At 35.5% G+C, this 21,972-nt stretch overlaps 1 protein-coding gene and 1 pseudogene across 4 annotated transcripts in view; one reads left to right on the top strand and one right to left on the bottom strand.

Annotated features, from left to right (window-relative positions):
• Positions 1–21,972, top strand: part of TAF1B (TATA-box binding protein associated factor, RNA polymerase I subunit B) — a 109,279-nt gene that overhangs the window by 43,004 nt on the left and 44,303 nt on the right. For all 4 annotated transcript variants that reach the window (XM_072634244.1, XM_072634243.1, XM_072634245.1 and 1 more), the window contains 2 exons: positions 6,820–6,976; positions 13,902–14,001. In XM_072634244.1, the coding sequence (XP_072490345.1) occupies positions 6,820–6,976; positions 13,902–14,001 (257 nt within the window). The remainder of the gene's footprint in view (positions 1–6,819; positions 6,977–13,901; positions 14,002–21,972) is intronic.
• On the bottom strand, positions 17,394–18,254 carry LOC140520351 (heterogeneous nuclear ribonucleoprotein D-like pseudogene; annotated as a pseudogene).

Raw genomic sequence — 21,972 nt, 5'->3', positions numbered from 1 at the left:
GGTAGTGAGAGGAAAGAGAGGAAAGATTAATCAAGCAATTATTAAGTGCCTGCTGTATGCCAAGTACTACAAAAAAGAAGACAGTACCTATTTTGAAGGAGCTTCTTTTCAAGCATGGGAGACAAGAAATGCATATCTGAGTATGTATAGGATACACTTAAAGAAAGTAAATACAAAGTAGTTAAATGCAGTCTAGTTAGAGAAGGAGAGGAGAGGATTGTGGTTGAGAAGGAGCAGGAAGAGCTTTATGTTAGATGATGGTGCTTGAGCTGCATCTTGAAGGAAGAGAGGGATCCTGTTAAATGAAGGTAAGAAGGGAGTGCATCCATACCTGAAGGATGGCTGGTACAAAGTTACAGAGATGGAAGTCAAAGTGTCATGTGTGAGAAATAGAGACAAGGCCAAGTTTGAGTGGACCACAGAATGGGGGGTGAGTGAGGAGGAATATCCAGTGAGACTAGAAATATAGGTTGGGGACAAGTTATGAAAAGCTTAAGGAGCTAAATAGAAGAGATTATTCAAGGTGTTCCAAAGGTCTTAGTGTAGTTTTAAACTTAAATAACTTCAGAAATATAAATGCTACAAACTTACAAAACCCAATATTTGAAAGGTTGATTATTTAAATTTAAGATATTGATATATTTTTTATTTAAATTTAACGTGACTGCCATCTTATTCTGTTTATCCATCACCCTAGTCGGTTTTTGAACTATGTAAAAACTTTTATCAGCTTTTTCTCAGTGACTGATAGGTTTGAATTTGTAATCCTAGATTTAAGATTGTAACCATAAGAGGAACTGAAAAAAAATAATCAGTTTTATTATTTGAAATTCACAAAACTAAATAGGTAAAAGAGAAATTTAAATAATTAAGTTAAAAATTGTGTTTTTTAAAACTTGAAGCATTTATACCTCTGAAGTTATTAAAGCTTAAAAGTACACTGAGCCTTTTGAGACCCCTATATTTTATTCTAAAAGCAATTAGGGAACCAGTAGAATTTCCTGGGTATGGCAGACATGATCAGATTGGTGTTTAAGGAAAATCACTTTAACAGTAGTATGTAGGATAGAATGGAGTGGGGAAAAGATTGAATTAGGGAAACCAAATAAGATGCTGTTGTAATGGTCCAGTGTCTAGTGATAAAGGCCTGATGTAAGATGGTGGCAGTGTGAGTAGAGAAAAGGGGATACGTTTACAAAATGTTGTGAAGATAGAAAGGACAAGATCTATTAACAGATTTCATAGGTACAGGGTCTTGAGAATGAGAAATTTGAACCTAGAATATTGGAAGAATGAGGGCAGTATCAAAAGAAATAGGGAAATTGAAAAGAGAAGTGGATTTGGAAAAATGTGACAGGTGTGAAGGTAGAATTGACAAGACTTGACAATTGAGTATGGGGGGAATAAGGTAGTGAGAAGCTTCAGTGACTGAGTTTATAGGACTGAGGTTCTGGAAGAATAGTTTTGTCACTCCTGCAAAAACAGGGAAGTTGTGGGAATGTTGGTTTTGGATGGAAAGAATGAATTCAATTTTTGATGTTTAGAAAGAAGATGCTAATGGGATTTTTGGGAGGAACATTCAGGAAAAGTGATTAGGAGTCAACTGTATTGATATGATAATTAAGCTTGTGGGAGCTTATGAGATCACTGAGAATATTAGAGAGAGAAGAGAAAAAGACCCAGAACAGAATCTTGGTGGACCTATCATTAATGAACACTATATGAATGATGATATAGTAGAAGAAACGAAGGAGCAGTTGGAAAGGTGGGAGAACCCACAAAGAGAAGGGTCAAAGAAAGCTAATGGAGGAGACTGCATATAGGAGAAGGATGTGGTTAACAGCGTTAGGAGCTTTTGGGTGTCAGGGAAGATGAGGAATGAGCCAAGGCCAGCAGACTTAGGAGTTAAGAGACCATTTTTAACCTCGGAGAGAACAGCTTTATCGAATGGTGACATAGGAAGCCAAATTGTAAGGGAAGAAGAGGTCTGAGTAATACACTCTGCCTATGAAATTTGTTAACAGATCTTGTCCTTTTTATCTTCACAACATTTTGTAAACACATCCCCTTTTCTCTACCTGCACTGCCGTCTTACATCAGGTAAGGAACAGAGGTAAAAGTTCATATGACTGTTTTTAGTAAATTATATGTGAGAGAGAGTTGAGGTAATGTGGGGTCAGTTAAAGTTTTTTTAGTTTATTTTTTAAAGAATCAGGAGACCTGGGCATATTTGCAGGCAATAGAAACTAAGCCAGGGGATAAGGAAAGAGCAAAGTGAGAGGAATTTCTAGCTACCATACCAACCCAAAATTTTCTAGTCAAATCCAAAAACCAGGGTAGGAATGCTAGCACAAAGGGGAACCTTCAGTTTTGAACCAGTAGAGCTTACTGGCTAGCTGATAATGACTGAGTCCAGTATCTCTCCCTTCCTTGCCTTCTTGCTTCCCTTGACTTCCTTCAAATCCTAGCTAAGATCCCACCTCTTCAGGAAGACTTTCCTAAATTCTTTTAATTATAGCGACTTTCCTCTGTTGATGATTTGCTATTTGTCCTGTAATACAGCCTGTTTGTATAAAGCTGTATGTAAATTGTCTCCCCCATTAGAGTGTGAGCTCCCCAAGGGCAGGGGCTATATTTTGACTCAATCTAACGGGAGAAGACAGTTTACAAAAAGAAACTGGAAAGCTGGCAGGGTGAGTGCAGGGAGGGGAAAGACCCCAGCTTGGGGGCATGGTGAAAACTTAGGGTAGGAGTTGATGAGATGGCTGCACTAGGCCTCCTCCTTAAATGGAGCATCTGAGAGGAGTGCTCTGATGCCCACCCTCCACTCCCTGCAGTCAGAGGGAAGGAAGAGTTCCAGGGGAGTAGAGCAGTGGGGGAGTAGGGAACTGAGGAGGAATGAATTTCAGTAAGTTACTGAAGAGGATGGTATTTAGTGGATTTATGTGAACCTGGAAAAGTCACTTAACTTCTCTATTCTTAGTCTATAAAACGAGGATAATAATAGCATCCACCTCACAGACTGATTATGAGGACCAAAATTGTATAACATATAAAGCACTTTTTACATACCTTAAAGCACTATATACATTGTTCTCTGAGTTCTACTCCATTCTGTATCAATTCATACAAATTTTTCTACATTTCTGAGTCCAGTCTTTCCATCATTTCTTATGGTTCAATAATATTCCATTACATTCATGTATATGATTTGTTTATCTATTCCTCCAGTGATGGGCACCTTAGGAATTAACAGATTTAAAAAGCAAAAAAAGTCAAATGATTTAGCAACTCCATCCAAATCACTAATAAGAGAAATGCAAATGAAAGCAGTTTTTAAGTTTTACCTCACACTCATCAAGTGGGTAAAAAAAGGTAAAGAAAAAGAAGCAATAAACATGAGGGGTAAGACAGAAACAATAATACACTGAAGATAGAGCTGTCAATTGTCCAGTGATTCTGTTAGTTAATTTGGAATTACACGAATCACTAAACTCTTCATACCATTTGATCTAACAATCCATCTAATTAGTCAGCCAATCATAAAGTATGTATCAAGTGTCCATTCTATAGACAGTGTGCTAGGCGTAGAATATACAAAAAAAAAAAATGAAACAGTTCTTGCTCTATAAGAGTTTACATTCTATCAGGAGAGACATTGTACATAAGTATATATAGAATACTAGGTAATGGGGGCTGGCGGTGGAGAAGTAGTTGGGGATATATTCTCCAAGGTCAGTGACCAAAAAGACTTTTCTATAACAAAATATTTGTAGTAGCATTATTTTTCTGAAGAAAAAAGGAAATAAAACGGATTTCCTTCAGTTAAGGAGAGCTGAACAAATTGTGGAATTTTGATTATAGATGTAATGGTGTATTACTGTACTGTTAGAATAAATAAGAGGAATTCAGAGAAACATGGAATACTTTATAAAGTGACTGAGAATGAGAAAAGAAAAACAGAAAGTACGTTACTGGATGTAAATGATAGCACTTGACGAGCTGCCAGCCTATCAGCAAGCATTTATTACGCACCCTTTGGGAATTTAAAGACAAAAACTAAACCTTGTCTGCCTTTAAGGAGTTTGTGTTCTATCAGGAGAAGACAGGAACATATCTAAATATGTACAAAATTAATACAAAGTAAAGACTAAGGGTTATCAGGGGAGGGGAGAGGGCTGTGTTAGGAAAGACTTCATGTGGAAGGGAGTGCTTTAATTCAATATTGAAAGAAAAAAGTATTCTAAAATACCCAATGAGGAGGGAGTGCATTGTAGGAATGGGGGAGAACTTGTGCAAAGGAACAGAGGTGGAAAACTACACAAAGAACAGCAAAAAGACCCCTTTGGCTGAATCAGTCAGTATGGAAAGATTGAAAAAGGAGGTTGATGCCAGGCTGTGAGTGTCTGAAGCAGGATTTGAACTCAGGTTTTCCTGACTCTATCCATTATATAACCTAGCTATTACAATAACAATATTTAAAGAAAAACAATTTTGAAAGACTTAAAAACTCAGATCAGTACAGTGACCAACCACAATTTCAGAGGATTGGTGAAAAAACCTTTTACCCACCTCCTAATGGGTTAATGTACTCTAAGTGCAGATTAAGACAGACTATGGCCAATAGGTGAATATGTTTTGCTTGACTGCATATTTGTTAAAGAGTTTTGTTTTTCATTTTCTTTTCCCATTTTGGGGGAGGAAGTTGTAAAGGAGAAGGGGACTAGTAATAGGTTTACTTTCCAAGACAGAATTATTGAAAGTTTTTTTTTTTTTAAACAAAAATGCACCCAAGATAACAGAAGGAAATCCAGAAGGAAACAGCCAATCAGGACAGCCTTGAATATTACGTGTTGGATTAATTATATACTTAAAAAGGGAAAAAAAAGGAGTTGTATGTAATAGAGATGTTTAATTTCATTTACAGTCTTCTTTTGTTCTACTTTGTATTTGAAGACACTCATTTTATTTAGTGTTAAGTTCAGAAAAAAAGAAAAATTTTATAGAACCAAAAGAGTTTTCCTGTTCCAGTTTTTTGAACAATTATCTGTTGGTGAATGGCTCTCAGTTTTTGTTCTTCATTCTCAAAGAGGATCATGACATCAAGATGATGACATGACTTGTACTTGACTTGTATCCTGGGCCATCTCTAGTCGTTGTGATGAGTATTGGGCCATTAGACCCAGATGACTCAGGAGGAGAAAGTGAGGTTAGTGACCTTGCACAGCCCTCACTCACTCAAATCCAAGTCAACTGCAAGTCATGTCATCATCTTGATGTCATAGTCCTCTTCCAGAACGAAGGACAGACACAACCTGTCAGTGAGTAGCAGCTTCCCTCCTCCTTCTCTTCTTCCTCCTCCTCTCCTCTGGTGTTCTACCAAGGGGAAGGGACACTCCATGCCCAAAAGCTGCTTTTTTTACTCTGGGTTTACTGGTACATTCCTTCTCAAAGATCAGGCCTTAAACCTAATTCACTCTGGAGCTCATAGACTGGACAACACATCCTCACCCATCTGGCACATTGTGAAAGTGATTACTAAATTGTAATTGTTTCTCTTTTACCCAGGAACCCTGAGGGTCTTCCCCTCCCAATTTGATTTTTTTTTTTTTTAATTAAAGAGGCAATCCCTTGAGTAACTACTTGAAGAAGACTATTCATTGAATGAGTGTATCTCGCTCAAAGTGAGAATGCTATAAGACCTTAGCCTGAAAGGGCCATGGTCCCATATTGCAGCCTGGGCCATCTCCAGCCATCCTGATGAATACCAGGCCACTGGACCCAGATGGCTCAGGAGAAGAACGTGAGGTTGGTGACCTTGCACAGCCCTTCCTCACTCAAATTAGAATCAGCTGCAAGTCATGTCATCATCTTGATGTCATGGTCCTCTTCTAGAATGAAGCACAAACACAACCTTAGTTTCTTTAATGCCAATGCAATACCCATAGCAGCCACTCTGAATATGTATGTGTATTTTCAGGGTAAATTCACAAAATACAGCTCTCTTCCTCAAAGGCAAAACCAAAATATTTATTCAGATACCAGAAAGCTAATTCTACCATGGTAACGAAGAAGTTTATACACATCACCAGTCCAGGGAACACTGACATCCCTAAGCCTTCCCTCCATTAGGTCTCCCCATAAACAAGCTCCCTTAGGCAAAATTCCTTCCTCTCTCATGCTAGCTTCTCTGCCTCAGCTCTGCCTCACTCTCACTTCCTGCTCCACCCTTCCTCCTCCACTTGTTTGGTAAGCTCCTCCCACCATGGGCTTCATGTGACTCAGGCTCCATCATAACAGTCAGCTGGACTTGAGCTCAAAGCAGGTCACATAGGCCGATTAATGGGCGGGAAAGGTATTCCCATTCCGTTAACATTACAGTCTTATATATTTGTGTCAAATACATATCTATCTTGGGTATCAGATTTTTATCAGAGCTTTTCAATTTCATGTAATCACAATCATATTTTATGATCTTTTCTCTTGTTTGGTTACGAATTGTCTCCCTAGCCTTAGATATGAAAAGTAATCCCTTCTGTTCTTTAAAAAAAAAAATTTGTGGTGTAACTTTTTTAAATTTCCTACTTATGCATTGTAGAGTCATAGTTGCTTTTTAAACAAATGTTGGATTGTTCATCCATGGCTGTTAATTCTAATGATGGATGAGTCCTACAGTGTTGTCCTTGGCCACTTTTTCATTTAAGATCCTAATGTGAAGTTCTGAGAAGAAACATTGCTAACGTATTTCTTCTTTGGCTGTGCAACGTAATAACTTGAGTTTTTTAAAAAAAAAATCTCTATTTTGTTCCCCCTTCAAAGAAACTACCTCTGTATGTTCTGGATCGGTTGATGGAGTTGAATACTCAAGGCGGAAGGAAAAAGGGATTTTGAAGATGACTGTGCCAGTGACACTTGCATTCTGCTATATGTCATTACTTTGGCAGAGGGAAACAATTACCCTTTCAGATCTTTTGAGGTAAGATGAATATCCAGAGAAGAAAAAATAAATTCTTGGTATTGGGAGTAATAGCAATAATTGGGGGAAGGGTAGTTATTAAACATTTCCATTTTATCTTAGAGACTTAGTATAAACAAATGACTAAGAGATAGAGAGGCCTGAGTTCTAAATCTGAAGCTTAACTCTTATAATAATAACTGATCTTTCCTTAGTTTCTTTGTTTGTATAGTAGAAATAATCAGTTACCTTATAGGCATATTTGAAAGATTAATTAACTAATGTATTTAAATTACTTTGAAGATTATAAATGCCACTTATGCAGCTAAGTAATATTATTAAGTAGTTTATAAGAGAAAAAATGAGCAGATGGTACTCTGATTTTCTTTTTGATTTTCTCTGTGATTATTTTTTTAGATTTTCTCTGTGATTATTAGTAACTAAAAAAGTAATATATAAATAAGTTATCATACATATATCAGGGTTGAAAGTGGAAATAATATTAAGAAAACCTAGTGTATAATCAGTTTTTACCTTTTTCAGAAAACATACAGGTTTTTATGTTTGATGAGCAGATTGCAGAGTCGCGTATAGAAGTGCCACCTTACTTTAGGAAAATCACGACTTTTTTTTTGAGGACCAAGACCTCTTTTAATATAATAATCTTAACAACAATAATAGCAATAATTACACTGATGGAGCACTGTAAGGTGTATGATTGTTGTCCATACCCTGTGAGGTAATTACTATTATTGTTCCCGTTTTACAGATGAGAGAATAAATAGATTAGGGAGGTTAAGTAATTTACCCAAGGTCACACAGCTAGTTCAGTAAATGTCTTGGCTCAGATCAGAGCTCAGATCTTCCTTAATCCAAGTCCAGAGTGTATTCCCTGTTCTGGATATTTTTTCATTTTTCCACCCTCATGCCAATCTTGAGCCAAGATGATAGGGAAAGTTAGAGTTGGAATCCTCTCTTTAAAATTATAGTGTATTCTGCTTGTTGGAAGCGCTTTGTGAAATGATTGATTAAAAAAAATCTTTACTATCTGATTCAGTTAAGTGGAAATCTGTGAAAACTGTCATGAAGATCAAAATCATGGACTCTCAAGAATTGAAAGAAACTATCTACTTTACCATCTACTTTAACTTGTATGTGACTGAAACTCTCCTTACGTCATCACCAACCAAACCATTATCCAGCTTTCATTTGAAGGCTTCAAGTGAGATGGAACCAACTTCCTCCTTAGGCAGCCTCATATTAGGATAACTATAATAGTTACAAAGTTTTTCCTTTCATCAAATCTGCCTCTCTGAAACATCTATCCTTTTCTCCTTAATTCTGCCTCCTAGGAGGAAATAAAACAAATATAAAACCATTTCTATGTGAAATTCCTCTGAACACCAAGGGTCTAGTTACCAGCTATCTTGAAAACAGCTGTCATGTCTGTAATATGAGCAGCATGCCAACTAAAATCTTTTCCCCAGAACATTTCTTAGTGAATTAGATATTACATCATTTAATTTTTTTTAAGTTTCCAGTAACATAGTTAACAGTTTAATATGAACTTGAAACTCCAGAAAGACCTAGTCAATATGTTTAAAATTAAATTTAAAAAGAATTTTGACCTTCAAGTAACTGTAACCATCTATCATTTATTTTGTTTTTCTCCCCAATGTCTTAGTTGAGACACTTAGTATATATTCCTTTGTTTTCATGTGGTCAAACTCATTATAAATATTATTCTTCTAGTTCTCCTTTTTTCACTTTTGTCAAATTGTCACAGCCTTGAGCACAGATATGCCTTATAAAAATAGAAAAAGGCTCAAAAAATGGGGTCAAGGACCCAGCTCTTCATTAATGTTGCAACAGTGATATCACTGCCCAGCACTTCCTCTGACCACTTAGGGTATGTGGTCCACTGTGTGAGATTCTCTACAGGGACACACACAGAAAAGAGACACATAAACAAATACATATGGACACAACAAAAACTAGTCAGGTATCCCCAGAAATGCATTATTCTGCTTTATGCCTCACATGACTCTCTTACCACACCCTGAAATCATTCTGAGTCAAAAGATAAGGACCAGTTTAGACACCAAGCACAGAGTCTTGAACAGTTTGAGAGGAAGAGTTGCCTGTGGTATTGTTGTTCTTGTCTCATATTGATAGCAGTTTTGTGTGTTATTTTACATATATTTTAATGTTTCTTCATTGACTGATAACTTTGTGAAGTTATTCATTTCATATCATTTTATCTCTTCCTATTATTCATCTTCTCAAAGAACTTCTGTTCTTCTTTGAAGTTCCTCATTGGTTATATACTGCAGGACACTTGCACTCAGTACGTACCTCTGTATTGCCTTCTGCCTCTTTGGATATGTCCTTAGTCGTATTAGAGGGTCAAAGATTATGCATGGTTTAATGGCTTTTTGTGCATAGTTCCAAATTGCTTTTCCAGAGTAGTTGGATCAGTTCACGCCGTGTTGCTCCACCACTCATGCATTAATATCCCTGTTTTCCTGTTTCTTCTCCAACAATTGTCATTTTCTTTTTTTTTTTGTCATCTTTGCCAATCTGATGGGAGTGAAGTAGAACCTCTGAGTTGCTTTAAATTTTATTTCTCTAATTATTATTGATTTGGAACATAGTTTCATGTGATTATTTATAGCTTAGATTTCTTCCTTTTGCCTATTCATATCATTCACCATTCACCAGTCAAGGAATAGCTGTCATTTTTATAAATCTGGATCACTTCCTTATATAACTTGGTTAATATATCTCTATCAGAGAAACTTGCTATAATGATTTTTTTCTAAGATGCTTGATTTTCTTCTAACTTTATAGCTGCACTCGTTTTGTTTTTGCAAAACCTTCCTAATTTTATGTAATCTCAGTTATCTCTGTGATGCCTTCTCTCATGTTGGGTCATGAACTCTTTCCCTGTCCATAGGTCTAACAAGTAATTTCTTCCTTTCTCCATCTGTAATGTCTATATCATGTGTCCATTTGGAATATCTTGATATATGATGTGAGATGTTGGTTTATGCCTAATTCCTCTTGGACTGCTATTCATGTTTCCTAGCATTTTTTGTCAGTGAGCCCTTATTCCAGTACCTGGGGGCTTTGGGATAATTGACCATTAAGCTGTTGTGCTTGTTTTGCTTGTGTACTTTATCTGTTCTACTAATAGATGTCTCTATTTTTAACCAGTCCCAAATAGTTTGAGCTTTACTTTATGCGCTGTCTTTTGTAGTGTAGTTCTATATCTGTTACTTCTAGGTCCCTTCCTTCCCAGTTTTTAAAATTATTTCCTTTGAGATTCTTAACTTTTTGTTCTTCCAGTTGAATTTCATGCCTTTATTTTCTGGATCTGTAAAATAATTCTTTGGTAGTTTGGAACAGCACTGAATAAGGAAACTAATTTGAGTAGTAGTTTTATTATATTAGCATGAACTACCTATAAGCATTATTATTTCTTCAGTTACTTACATCTGTCTTTATTCCTGTAATGAACATTTTGTAGTTTTATTCATATAGTTCCTGGGTTTGTCTTGGTTGATATAATCCCAAATATTTTATATATTCTCTACATCAGTGGCTCTCAAAGTGTGGTCTGGGGACTTCTGAGGGTCTTTAAGATCTTTTCACAGGATCCATGAGTTCAAAAGTCTTTTTCATAATAATACTAAGATATTTTAATTTCTAGCATGATATATAGCAACAAATGTAATCCACATAAGCAACAGGTCTTTTGCAGGTCATCAGTAATTTTTAAGTAATATTTCAGTAAAGGGGTACAGAGAACAAAAAGTTTGAGAACTTCTTCTCTAGATGGATGGAAAAGTAGTGTCATTAAACCTAGGGAGGAGAGAATATCCAAGTGAGTGATCAATACTCAGAGGCATCAGAGAGGTAAAAAAAAAATATGAGAACTGAGAAAAGGCCATTCATTTTAGCAATTAAGAGATCATTAATGACTTTTGAGAGAGCAGTTTCGGTTGCATGATGAGATGAGGGCAGAAGTCAGATTGCAGAAAGTTTACAACTGAGTGAGAGGGAAGGAGGTGGTAGTATCAAGTACAGGTGACTTGCTCAAGAAACTTAGCCGAGGAGAGACATAGAACAATAACTAATGGGAATGCTTGACTCACTGAGTATTTTTTAAGAATAAGGGTATACATGTGTGTGTTTATAAATAGCAGGGAGGGTACCAATAGATAGTAGAGACTGAACTTTAGAGAGTACTGGGATGATAGTTGGTGTAGTCTTTGAAGGTAAATGGTGGGGATAAAGAGTCAGTTGTAATCATTGAGAGGTTTGTCTTGGCAAGGAAAATGGCCACCTATATAAGCATATATGTATATGTGTACATATATATGCTTGCATGAAACATGTCTGCATATATATTAGTTGACACTTTGTGTATACACATGCATAAACTCACAGACATATAAATACATATACAAAGACAGGTGTGTGTACTTGTCTTTTCCAGTGTAACGTTTGCTTATCTGAGTCCCTGATACATCTAGCTATTCCTTGTGCAGCATGAGTATCATTTCAGAATCAGCTATCTATGGGCAATTGGAAAATTGACTGTTTACAGCAAAAGTAAAAAATGAACACCAGATACAAAATAATTATAATAGATCTTTCCAAGACTATGTAAATGAACTGTTGACTCCAAAAAATGAAAAATATATCAGTATAAAAACTTTGACTTTTTAAGTACTATCTCTTAGAGAATTTTACATGATGTGAAGTAATCACCACAAAAAGAACACAGTAGTCCGATATCATTCAGCTTTCAGCTAAACCACTTTAGCTAGCAAATGCTTATGATGTCCTTGCCCAGTGCTTAGCTTTAGCTTAGCTTAGCGTAGCTTGCCCAAGAGAAAAGATATGTCGTCTGGGGTTAACATTATTTACCGTATAAACTTATTTGGTAAACTTTATGGAGAAGAATGATTAAATATTACAAACTAAACAGACCCACAGAAAGAAGTAGAGGAGAAAATGATTCTGCAGAAAGCTTTTCATGAGACCCACCTAAACCAGATTATCCCAATAATATTTATAGATGAAACTGGAAGGAAGACGATAAATAGTCATAAATGAAACAGTTGCTGGCATTTTCATTACGATTTCTTCTTATAGTGGAATCGATGCATTTGGACTTTAATAGCAATTCCTTCTGTACTCTAGGGAGAAATGTTAATATTACTTTCATAAGGAAAAGCAAGTAGACCAGACAAAAACACATTTGGAAGACATTTAACCAATCCAAAAAGTTATTAAACTGCTGTTCTGTATAAGGTACTGTGCTAGACAGTAGGGCCAAGGACGAAACAGAAAATAGTTCCAGGCCTCCAAAACCTCACATTATATCAGGTTTGAGGGCAGCATGGGTCAGAATTGTGAAAGCATCGAGGAACTACTTTTCAAGACAGTTCATAGTAGGAAATATTTCAAAGAACAGAAAACCACAGATAGAATTGTTATCCTCTCCTCACCAAAAAGTGACCAAGAAGATAATAGCAAATACAAACCCATTTCCTTTTTCATTGCAATACCCCTTTAGGACTGTTCCCCCAAATTGTATTTGTTAGTGGGGTCCCCAGAAGACAGCTGTTACCTTGAGTTCTAGGAGTCTGATCCTGTGGGTCTGCATGCCTAGCACTGTAGATCATGAGCCCTCATGTATGTTTGCATTAACAGTCAGAATTGATTAGCTCTTAACAAATCTACTTAAGCATAAATAACATGGAAAGAACAATACCTGTAAAACGTTACATTCCTCACCATATACCTGGGACATCATCTCCCCTTAATACACAGATGGGAAAAGTAGCTCAAACTTAGAATAGAGTGATAGTGAGGCACGTGTAGACTAATACATGTGGCAAAGATAACTCATCTCTAGGTACTACAGAGCTTGAAAGTTGTTTCTCTCTTTGCAAAGTCCTCATATTGAATTCCCAGTCTGTTCCTCTCCACAGTGCCTGACTCATGATTGCAAATAGGGCATTCCTTGAACCTGCCTCCTTTCTTGAGTATCTGTTTCTCTGTATCTTTGTCTGTTTAGAATATGTTTCTCTTTTCACCACTACATACAGTGTCTCCTATTATTCCAAAAGCTGTCATGGCCTTTGGGGATTGGGAAAGAGGAAATAAATGTGTATATAGCACCTTCTGTATGCCAGGCATCGTGTTAAGTGCTTTGTTGTTGTTGTTGTTTAGACAAATATTATTTCATTTGATCTTCCCAACAACCCTGCAGCATAGGTGCTACTATTATCCCCATTTTATAAGTTGAGGAAATTGAGGCAAACAAGTTAAGTGACTTGCCCATGGTCACACTTCTAGTTAGTGTCTGAGACTGGATTTTAACTTGGATCTTGCAGACACTAGACCCAGAACTCTATTGACTGCACTACTAGCTGCCTTCTAAGTGTGAACCTTAAAGTACTGTGTAAATATTAACTCTTATTTTCATTTTTATTGGCAGCCATACTCACTCCTGATTTGTGCTTGTAGACTTCTCATTTCTGGCTGAATGAATGAACTTGAGATGTAGTGACAGAGGAATAATTTGGGGAAAACAAGTAGAATGTTTAAGTTTGGAGTATAAAATGTGTACTACTTAGAAATCACATTTAGTTTTAAAAAAAAAACATGAGAAGGAAATAGTTTTACAGATAATTTTCTATAGCAGATATCTTCACAGTCATATAGTTGATTAAAAAATATAAAGAACTTTCTTTTCCATTAGTCATATGTGGGTATAGGTTAGCTTTTAAGTGTTTGCACATAGGTAAAGTAAGAATGTGTCCAACTAGCTCTTACCTCGACTTTTTAAAATAAAAGATTTTCAGAAAAAATAGTTTCTAAACAAACTTATAGCTTTCATTTATGACTGATCCTAGTTTTTAAAATTCAGATTTGTAGAAGATGGTCATATTCCCTACATAAACACTTACCAGAATTTTCCAGAGGAAATGAAGTTATATGGACAAGACATAAAATTTTTTTCTGTTGAGGTGAGTATTTTCTCTTTTTTGGTCACTAATGCAATGTAAGCTAACAGTAAATAATTCTGTTGAATAATTTTATCTTCCTTGCTTGTCTCATTTTTCTTTCTGGTGAGATATTTTATTCCATTGGATTTGTGATCTCATTGTATGTTTTCTTTTCAGTGATGCAGATCACAGCCCATCTAAGCCTACTTATTCTGTTTGACTCATACCTTTTCGCTGTTATTCAGTCATTTCTGACTCTTCATGACCCCATTTGGGGTTTTCTTGGAGTGGTTTGCCATTTCCTTTTCCATCTCATTTTACTGATGAGGAAGAACTGAGGAAAACATTGGGTTAAATGAATTGCCCAGGTTCACACTGCCAGTAAGTGTCTGAAGTCTGATTTGAACTTTGGAAGATGAGTTTTCTACCAGGCCTGGTATAGTACCCACTATACCACATAGCTGCTCTTATCCATAGCCTCCTATAAAATTGCAAGAGTGCTTCCACAAAAAGTGCAGGAAACCTTTTTTCTGTTCTCTTAACTGTGTGGATACCATGGGAGCAGGCAGATTATAACACATTGATCATCAATCAATCATATTTTTATTAAGGTCTACTGTCTGTCAGGAACTATGCTAAGTACTGGGGATACAAATACGTAACTGAAATAGTTCTTGTCCTCAGGGATCCTACATTTTATTGGAGGGATAGTTTAGAAAATAAGCAAATATGGAATATACATGCAAAATAAACACAGTGTTGGGGCTAAGGATGGATCTGAAAAGACCTTTTATGGGAGATGATATTCGACTTGAACTTTGAAGTAAGGCAGGTTTTTGAGTAGACAGAGGTGAACAGATGGAGAGTATGTTCAGGTATAGGGGAGAACCTGTCCAAAGGCATAGAGGTGAGGAGTGGAAAATCTAATGTAAGGATCAGCAGCTTTGCCAATTTGGCATGATGGAGAGTAATGTGTCATCAGCCTGGAAAGGAAGGAGGGAACCAGATTGTGGCAGAACATAGGTGTTTGTACTTCACCCTAAATGCATTGTTGAGACACTGAAATTTATTGAGCAAGGTAGTAATATGATTGGACTTGGACTTCGAGAATACCAGTTTGGTAGCTGTCTGGGGCATGAATGAGAGAAGAGGCTGGAGGCAGAGGGTACAATTAGGAGACTTTTGCAGTAATTCAAGGTATTGTGTTGTGAGTAAAGATAAGTGAGGTGTGAGAGATGTTGAAAAGAAAGAATTTATAATACTTGGCAAACTAAATGGTTAATTGGGGCTGAGGGCATGAGTGTAAGTAAAGATTTGAGGAAGACTCCCAGGTTCTGAGCCTGTGTGACCAAAAGAAACATAATGTCTTTGATATAAGTAGGGAAATTAGGAAGTATAGAGTTTTTAAGGGGAAAAAGTATTGAATTCAGTTTGGGACATGTCGAGTTTGAGATGCCAGTTGGGTATGACCAGCAGAGAGTTAGGAGATGCTGACTTGGAGTTTAAGACTAAGCTAAGTACTAGGTATGTAGGTTTGTGTATCATCTGCATAGAGATAATAGTAGAGCCTGTGGGAGCTGACGGGATCACTGAGGGAGAGTAGACCAAGAGAAGAAGAGAGAGCCCTGGACAGAGGCCTTGGAAAAGGAACAGGTGATATAGCAAAGGAGATGGAGGGGTGACCAGACAGGTAACAGGAGACCCCAGGAGGGAGCAATGGCATAAAAACCTGGGAAGGAGAGAAATTCCAGAGGGAGGAAGTTACTAGTATCGTGGCAGTGAGTTCAGGAAAGGAGAAGGCTAAAAAAAGGCCATTGGATTTAGCTGTAAAGAGATCATTGGTAACTTGGGGAAAAGGTTTCTTTTGATTGGTAGGTATGGAAGCCAGATTGCACCTTCCTCTTACCATGTGATAAGTGTCCATCTCTTTTTTTCCTAATTTTTTATTATATCGATCATACTTGTATTATGTGTTTTCTTGTTCATAGTGTGTTGCAGCCTGCTCATACTCACCTGTGATTCTTTTTTTTTAAAGTTTTCTTATCATTATCTAAAACTTGGTTGATTCATTTAAATAGGGAATTATAATGGTAATATACATACATGGATTTTTTAGATCTATTTTTCTATTATCCAACTCAAATAACATATAGAAACACAGTTTATTAATCATAAACTGTAGTTGTTGACTGGGATTATTTTACTGATTAGATAAATTTAGAAAATTTGATTTTTTTTCAGTTTATATTTCTGTATTTTGTTTGTTTGGTTTTTTGTTTGGACCTATAATTTCCTCACTACATTGAGCTGTCAGTGAGAAAATCTTTTGTACCAATGCAGATCAGCAATCATTCTGCAATTTATAGTTTTAGAGAGTTGCCTACACTACTTAAGAGCTTAAGTAGCCAGTATATGCCAAATGCAGGAGTTAAACCCAGGATCGTGTGACATTGCCTCTCTGTTTCTTTTTAATTAGGTTGTAAACCAGAATCGTATATTATAATTTTCATAAATATTTATTAACTCAGATTTATGTAAAAATTTAAGATTTGCCAAGTCCTCTCCTCACAATAGCTTTGTGATGGAAACAGTACAATATTATTATCTACATGTTAGGAAATTGAAGCCAAGAGAAATTAAATGGATTTATCCATGATTACACCACAGATAAGTGTGAGTTAGAATTTGAACTGTGATCTTATTCCTAGACCAGTGCTCTTTCACTCTATATACCATGCTTCCTCTCATTTGATTAAGTTTTAAGAGTTTTATTGGTTCTGTTTGTTTTATGCTAAGATGATTGTTATCTTAAATAAGAATTAAAGATTGGATCTATTCTATTTTCGCTTCAAAGAGCAAAACCAAGAGTAATAGGTAGAAGTTTTAGAGAAGCAAATTTAGAGTTGATGTTAAGAAAAATTTTAACCACAGTCAGAGCTTTTCATAGGTGGAATGGGTTGCCTTGAAAGACAATAGTTTTTCTTTATTTATAGATCTTCAAGCTAAGACTGGATAACTTCTCCTCAGGGATGTTGTAGCAAAGATGCTTTTTCTGTTATGAGTTGGATGAATTGGCTGCTAAGGTACTTTCCAACTCTGAAATTCTGTGGTTCTTAGCATATACTGTCCTAATGGCTGTTCGTCAGCTATCTTCATGCTACCATACTCTTGCATTCCAGCTTCCACCTCCAAGTTACCACCTCATCTCTTACCCTGGGCTTTTGATAAATAACACTCATCATATCTAGGTTTTTTCCTTGTTGTTTGTTTGTCTTTTTAAGTGATCACAAGTAATTTATTTTTGACAATCATTTAACATGAAGTTACACAAGTAAAATTTGTGTAAAAAGACATCCACATTTGTATAACACAGATGGCAAGGGACAAAGTAAAAACAAGATAATTAAATTGGCCACTACTATTAAATTGAACACAACTGTGTCATGTACCCTTAGTCTTTTACAAAATAGTCATCTCAGATCAATAGAAGACCTCTCTGTTTAGTGTAATCATCGTGTAAGATAGATTGCTGTAGCATCTGTGCCTCTTTTCTCTATTTCCTCTTTTAATACATTTGATAATTGTTTTGGTGATTACCACACCCTCAGGATGCTTTGCGATAAGTGCTTTGTAGACCTCAGCCAGGACCCCTGATTCCATCTTGTCTGTCAGCTGTAACTCCCCTCCCTCCTTTCTGTTGTTGCTGTTGTTGCCCATATACCTCTTTGGGTTGAGCAACTTTGATTTCATATGCCCCAGAACCAATCTGATGATATCTGCTTTCTAATAATTTCTCTATTGTTTCTTCATCTGTATGTGTGATAGAACAGAATCCCTCTCCTTTCATTTGTTTTTATGTCCATAGGAAGTTCAATATTCTCAATTTCTCCAAATGATCCAAAATATTCTTTGATTTGTTCTTCACATGTATCTGGGCTCAGTCTGCTGACAGATGCGTTTTGTGGGAACTCCTTTCCCTTTAAAGCTTTAGCCCTTATGAGGTCTATCAGCTTGATATTCAGCTTGTGTTCTTTAAGTTCTGGGACCTTATTGGCATAGGCAACATATTTGAAAAACACAAATCCAAATCCTCTTGATCTTTCCATGATAGGATCCGTTTTAAGTGTGTGGTCTACAACCTCTGCAAACTGAGACAGGTTTTCAACGAGAGCTTTCTTGCTCATGTTCCAGCTTAGCCCTCCAATAAACATTTTACAGTTGTACCACTGGTTCTTACTCATGTTGATTTTAGAGTCCTGAATGAAGTTCTCCATGGTGGTAGGGTTGTCAACCTGGGGCAGGTGGCACAGAGAGGGTGTTGCAACCATAGCACATTGTATGGGGTCTTTCCTGTGTTACCCTGTGCCAGCGTGGGCTAGAAAAATGACTCATTGTTACTTTTTCTTTCCCCATCAGGATTCTGGTATTTTTCTAGATGTTTCTGGAGAGGTTTGTTTGTTTATTTGTTTTTATGAGTGGTGGAGTTCATTGTACTGCTTCCTTTTACTCTGCCATCTTGGCTCCACCTCCTTTGTAGTTAATATTTTAGAGCACTGATCTATTTGAAATTTCTTGTGGTTCATAATGTGAGATATTCATCTATTCCAGTTTTTTCCCCTAAATTGTATCTAATTTTCCCACAATTTTTTCTTGAATACCTAATACAGTATTTTGTGATCTTTGGTTTATTGTATATTGCACAATATGGTTCAATCTAGATGTTGTCATCTGTTCCACTAATCTGTTGGATTTTTTTTACTCTAGTATGAGATAGTTTTGGTAGTCACTTCTTTACAGCTTAATGTCAGATGTAGGATTGAAAGGTGGTCCCCCTTTCTCTGTGTTCTTTCTCATGTTTTTCCTTGACATTTTTCTCCTTTTGTTTTTCCATCTGAATTTTATTATTTTGTTTAATTATTTTGATTGGTATAATATTAAATCTGTAGATTAGTTTGGAAAGCATTACCATATTTTCTGTATTAGCTCAGTTTTAGCTAAGTAACCAAGTATTTCTCCATTTACTTAGTCTTGCCTATTTCTGTAAGATTTAATTAATAGTTGTTGATTTTATATGTTCTCTCTATATATTTTGGTAAATTATAAAGCATTTGCAGTATTTCAATAATATTTTCAATGATGTTTCTCTTTGTATCACTTTTTAAATTTATATTAATGAGGTATAGAAATGGTGATGATTTTTATGTCTTATATCCATTATAATATTGAATTTATTTTACTTCAATTAATGTTTTTATGAATTCTCTTCAGTTTTCTAATTTAGCCATAAGAGTGTTTGCAGTAATATTTTGGTCTTTTTATTCCTTTAATTTCCTTTTCTCATCTTATTGATAGAGGTAGCACTTCTAGAACTATGTAAAATGATAATGACGATAGTACACAGTCATTTTTACCCCCTCTTCTAAATGGGGAAGGTGAAAGATTTGCACAATTTATATGTGTGTATTGCAATATTCTATCATGCATGGTATAACTCTTACCTGAGCATAATGTATAATTTTTAATATATTACTATATATTACTTGCTAGTATTTTATTTAATATTTTTGAACCAATATTCATTCATGAAGATGTCTATAGTTCTCTTTTTTTGCCTTATATCTTAATTGGGGATTAAAACCGTATTTTTTTTTTCATGAAACAGTTAGGTAGAAAGCTGTCTTTTTGAAAACTTTTTACATTGTATTGATATTTATTTATTTTAGAATTGTTTATGTGTGTATGTTTGTATTTATATACTAGCTCACTAATGTCCTGTTTTAATTTCTTTTTTCTATATTGACTTATTTAGATTCTCAATTTTGTTAATACTGATTATTTTTTATATATTATGTTTTTTCATATTTTTCATTTTCTGTGATGTCAAATTTTTTGACACAAAATTGTGTCTTAATATTCTCTAATACTTTTCTTTAGATTCTTCAGCTTTTCATGAGTTGTAATTTGTCCCTTTCTCACTTTTGATTTTCCTTTCTTTTTTGGTTAAATTATCTAATGGTTTAAGATTTTGTCAGTGTTTTGAAAAACAAGTTTTACATTTCATTTTCTTCCACTTTTTTCAGTTAATTTTCCTTTGTTCTTAGTAACTTTGTTGATGCTTATTTTGTATTTATTGATTTTTTCTAATTTTTTAAAGCAGAAACTCCACTTATTTTCTCTTTTAAACTTTTATTAATATAAACATTTAAGGAAATACATTTTAAGAACACTTAACTGCACCTTATAAGTTTTTGTATGTTTATTATTATCATTATCTCTGATGCATTTTTATTGTTTCTATTACCTTGTTATTTATCTAGTCATTCTTAAGAAAAATCATTTTATCCCTTTTTAGGCATGCATTTATTGCATTTCCTTTTTCATTTAACATTCTGATATTATCATATTATCATGAAATATTATTTAAATTTTTTGCTTTTATTTGTAAATTTTTATGCCATAGAGTGTGATCAGTTTTTATAAAAGTATCCCGAACATTTGACTTAAAAAAATTATTTAATAAATTAATTCAGTCACCATATATCTATCAAATCTAATTTCTCTCCTATTCTGTTTAGTTATATAACTGTTTTATTTTGACCTGCATTATGAAAATAGAGGATTAATTCTCTCACTTCTAATCCTTTTTAATTTAGAGCCTTTTGTAATTACATTAACTTTTCCTTTAAGAATTTCATGGCAGTGCTGTTTATATTTAACATTAATATAATCTGCCAGTGTTTCCTTCAGTCACAGTATAGTTGCCATGTTTCCTCCTTCTGATACTTTCTGCCTGTAATTACCTGTAAATGTGAGTCATGACCAACTGACTCCTTTCTAGTATCAGTTGATGCATAGTAAGTTTTTCCCAACTTCTCCTTTTAAATCATTAATTAAATTATAGATTAAATTTCTATATTAAAATATGTGTCCTATGGACAACATATTGCTAAGTCTTATCTTTTTCTTCATCCTGTAGCCCATTTTCTGTATGTAAGTAAATTTCTCTACTAGTATTCAAAGTTACAACTATTAAATTTAGCTTTTCCTCTTTCATATTCAGCTACATTATTTTTGTCAGTAAATCACAAGAACTCCCTTACTTCCCATTAGTTAATATAATCCCATTTACGTGGTCATGCTTAGTTACTTGCTCTGATACCCACCTACCATAGACAGAATTCAGCTCCGTCTATCCTAGTCTTTATAAATATACACACTCATCCCACCACAGAACCACAGCACTAACCCCAGTAGATTGGCTACATTCCATAGGTCTACCTTTTCATTTCCATGTCATTTCCTTTTCATTCCTTTTCAGTGTTTACTTCTCTCTCCTACCCACCCCATCTTATATAGATACAAGGTTAGCCACTCTCTCCCCTTCCACTGCCCAGCCCTTGCTTATTCAGTATTTGTGAGGGCCACAATCAAAGAATTCATTCTCTTAATCCCCTTTCATTTTACTTTCTTACTTTGTACATGTGACGTAAGGCCTGGGGTTGGGGTGGAAGGACATCTCCCTAAAAGAGTCCTTGCTCTGAATTCACAAAGATCTGGTTCATCTAGGCTAAGATGGGGTGTCAGACTTCTCTGTCTTTCTGCCTTATTACCCCCAGACTGGAGGAACTTTTCTACAATAGAATTTAGGTATGGCTGATTTCTAGGATTTCCTCATAAAGTAGGGAACAGGGTCCCTTCCCTTCTTGACAAAGTGTTCATTGTAAAATATGTACATTATCAGATATAGGACAACAGTTTTATTTCCTTTACCACTACCATTGTGCTCGTAAAAATGCTTAAAACACAAAAGATTCACAAGCATTCATGAACAAAACATCAGTCTGTCATATGCATTGTGCTCTCCCAAAAAGTAAAGACAGCTTTGTGGGATCTGAGATAGGACATTTGACTTTCACCTCCAACTCCCAAGATTCAGGTTTTACAGCCATTCAGAGCATGGCTGGGCCTTTCTTGTTTCAGCTGTGGTAGCCT

The sequence above is a fragment of the Notamacropus eugenii genome, chromosome 1, assembly GCF_028372415.1.
Source record: "Notamacropus eugenii isolate mMacEug1 chromosome 1, mMacEug1.pri_v2, whole genome shotgun sequence".
Classification (NCBI taxonomy): domain Eukaryota; kingdom Metazoa; phylum Chordata; class Mammalia; order Diprotodontia; family Macropodidae; genus Notamacropus; species Notamacropus eugenii.
Note: the sequence above shows the minus strand (reverse complement) of the source record. Positions and strands in the feature narration are given on the sequence as shown.